The sequence below is a fragment of the Hipposideros armiger genome, unplaced genomic scaffold (genome assembly GCF_001890085.2).
Source record: "Hipposideros armiger isolate ML-2016 unplaced genomic scaffold, ASM189008v1 scaffold_619, whole genome shotgun sequence".
Taxonomy (NCBI): Eukaryota; Metazoa; Chordata; class Mammalia; order Chiroptera; family Hipposideridae; genus Hipposideros; species Hipposideros armiger.
This window is the reverse complement of record NW_017731969.1, coordinates 1,287,067-1,288,883: the sequence shown is the minus strand read 5'-3', so window position 1 is coordinate 1,288,883 and position 1,817 is coordinate 1,287,067. Positions and strand designations below refer to the sequence as shown.

The window sequence follows — 1,817 nt, the reverse complement described above, 5'->3', positions numbered from 1 at the left end:
TGAGTCTGCTCCTAACCTTCGCCTGAACCTCAGTCAGGACAGAGACCCCTCAGACCTTCCCCTGCCCCAGGCTGGGCTCCCAGAGGTAGACCTGTGGTTGCACCGTCAGCCACACCTCACCCCTCTCCTCTTCCACAGCTGTCTTGGCTGCTCTCTGCATCCTCAGTTTCCTCTGCTCACAAGGAGCCCCAGGTAAGTCCAGGAGGGACAAGGACACTCGGGGTGGGGTGTGGCTTCCAGAGGGCCCCAGACTGAAACCTGCCTGCCCTGCTGTCTGGGTCACATCAGCTCTGTCTCCTACAGTGTCCCCCATGGGTGCTCACCTGATGCTGTGCCAGTCACACACAAGATGTGGGAACCAGTTCTACGACCCCCAGCAGCACTGTTGCTATGACAACGCTGTGGTGTCCTTGGGCAGGACCCAAAAATGTGGAAACTGCACCTTCAGGGTCTGCTTTGAGCAGTGCTGCCCCTGGTCACTCAGACCCCAGGAGACCTTCGTGGTGAAGGTGAAAGGCCAGAAGTGTTCCCTGGCCCTGTCCTCTGATGACAGAGTTTGTAGCAGGTGAGGTCCTGACCCCCGCCACGTGATTAAGGGTGCAGGGGAGCGGGGAGGGTCTGCATGCCTGTTATGTCCATATGCAAGCTCACACCCTATTCTTTTTGTCCCCCTGTCCCTGTTCACTTGCTCTGTTCAATCTGCCTCTCTCTTTTTCTCCCCTGGTTTGTCTCTCCCTTTGGTTTTATTTGTCTCTCAACCTCTTTGCTGTCCTTCTCGTGTCTCTCGTTTTTATCCTTGGCCCGTGTTCTTCCTGTCCCTCCATTTCTGGCCCTCTCTCTCTCTTCAGTGTCAGCTGACAGAAGACCAGATGACAAGATGGCCAGATGACGGCCAGAGTCTGCTTCCTCAATGAGCCTGGAGAGACTGCCCTGGTGTTGAATTAGATCTGGGATGTGGAGTGAGTGTTTGGGGACAGCAGACATTCAGACTCAATCCTCTCTTCTCGTTCTTTCTCCTTTAACACTCTGAATCTGCCCTAAGTACAGTGACCAGTTCCCCCTCTGTGTTTCTGGACAATTGTGACAGGTTATTTTGCTATTGGAGGTCCCAAGGGCTCCGACCCCTCACACTTACCCCTAGAGCCAATATCATTAAGTAGAATCCCCAGGCTGCCATTGGGCACTCTTCTCTGAGATAGTTCATTACCTTAGGCCCTTGTCTCCACCACGTGCTAAACAAGCCACTTTACAAATTTTGCAATCTTACAAGTACTGTCACAGTGGACGCCTGAAGGGTCATCAAAGGTGGAATGGGGTCCTTTCTCAATATGTATGCCCATTTTTCCCATATATGAGCAAATTTCAAGATAGCCACTATGATCTCCTGGTTTCACTGAATAAAAATTTCATGCCAGACACGGGAGTCCGGTTCTTGCTTCGACATCTCCAGGGTGTGGGACATGGAGGTGGAGGCGACCCACAGGGAGAGAGGGGCTTAAACGCTGTGCCTGAGTCCTTTCTCCTGTCTCCCCACTGTGGAGGGAGGTCGGGGCGGGCGCGACCCCTGGTGGGTGGTGGGCGCGGAATGGGGAGGGATGGCTCTTGAGTGTGGACTAGCGAGGAGGAGTCGCCAGGCCTGGGGACAGAGAAGTCGCCTCTCCTGCAACCCAACCCCAGGGCTGGACTCTCCACTTGTCCCCACCAGCCACTAAGTTGTAGTGTGGGAGGTTGGGACTGTCACACAGGCAAAATGGAATTGCAATAGACCATAACGTTGTCAGCAGTATAGGATTCTGGAAAGTGACAGGTCTGGAAAG

At 53.9% G+C, this 1,817-nt stretch overlaps 1 protein-coding gene across 1 annotated transcript in view; it reads left to right on the top strand.

Moving 5' to 3' along the window:
* IGFL1 (IGF like family member 1) overlaps nucleotides 1-1,365 on the top strand; it is a 5,587-nt gene extending 4,222 nt beyond the window's left edge. The window contains exons 2-4 of the mRNA XM_019625206.1: nucleotides 110-192; nucleotides 304-565; nucleotides 849-1,365. Of these exons, the coding sequence (XP_019480751.1) occupies nucleotides 110-192; nucleotides 304-565; nucleotides 849-858 (355 nt within the window). The 3' untranslated portion in view covers nucleotides 859-1,365. The remainder of the gene's footprint in view (nucleotides 1-109; nucleotides 193-303; nucleotides 566-848) is intronic.
* The last annotated feature ends 452 nt before the right edge of the window (nucleotides 1,366-1,817 follow it).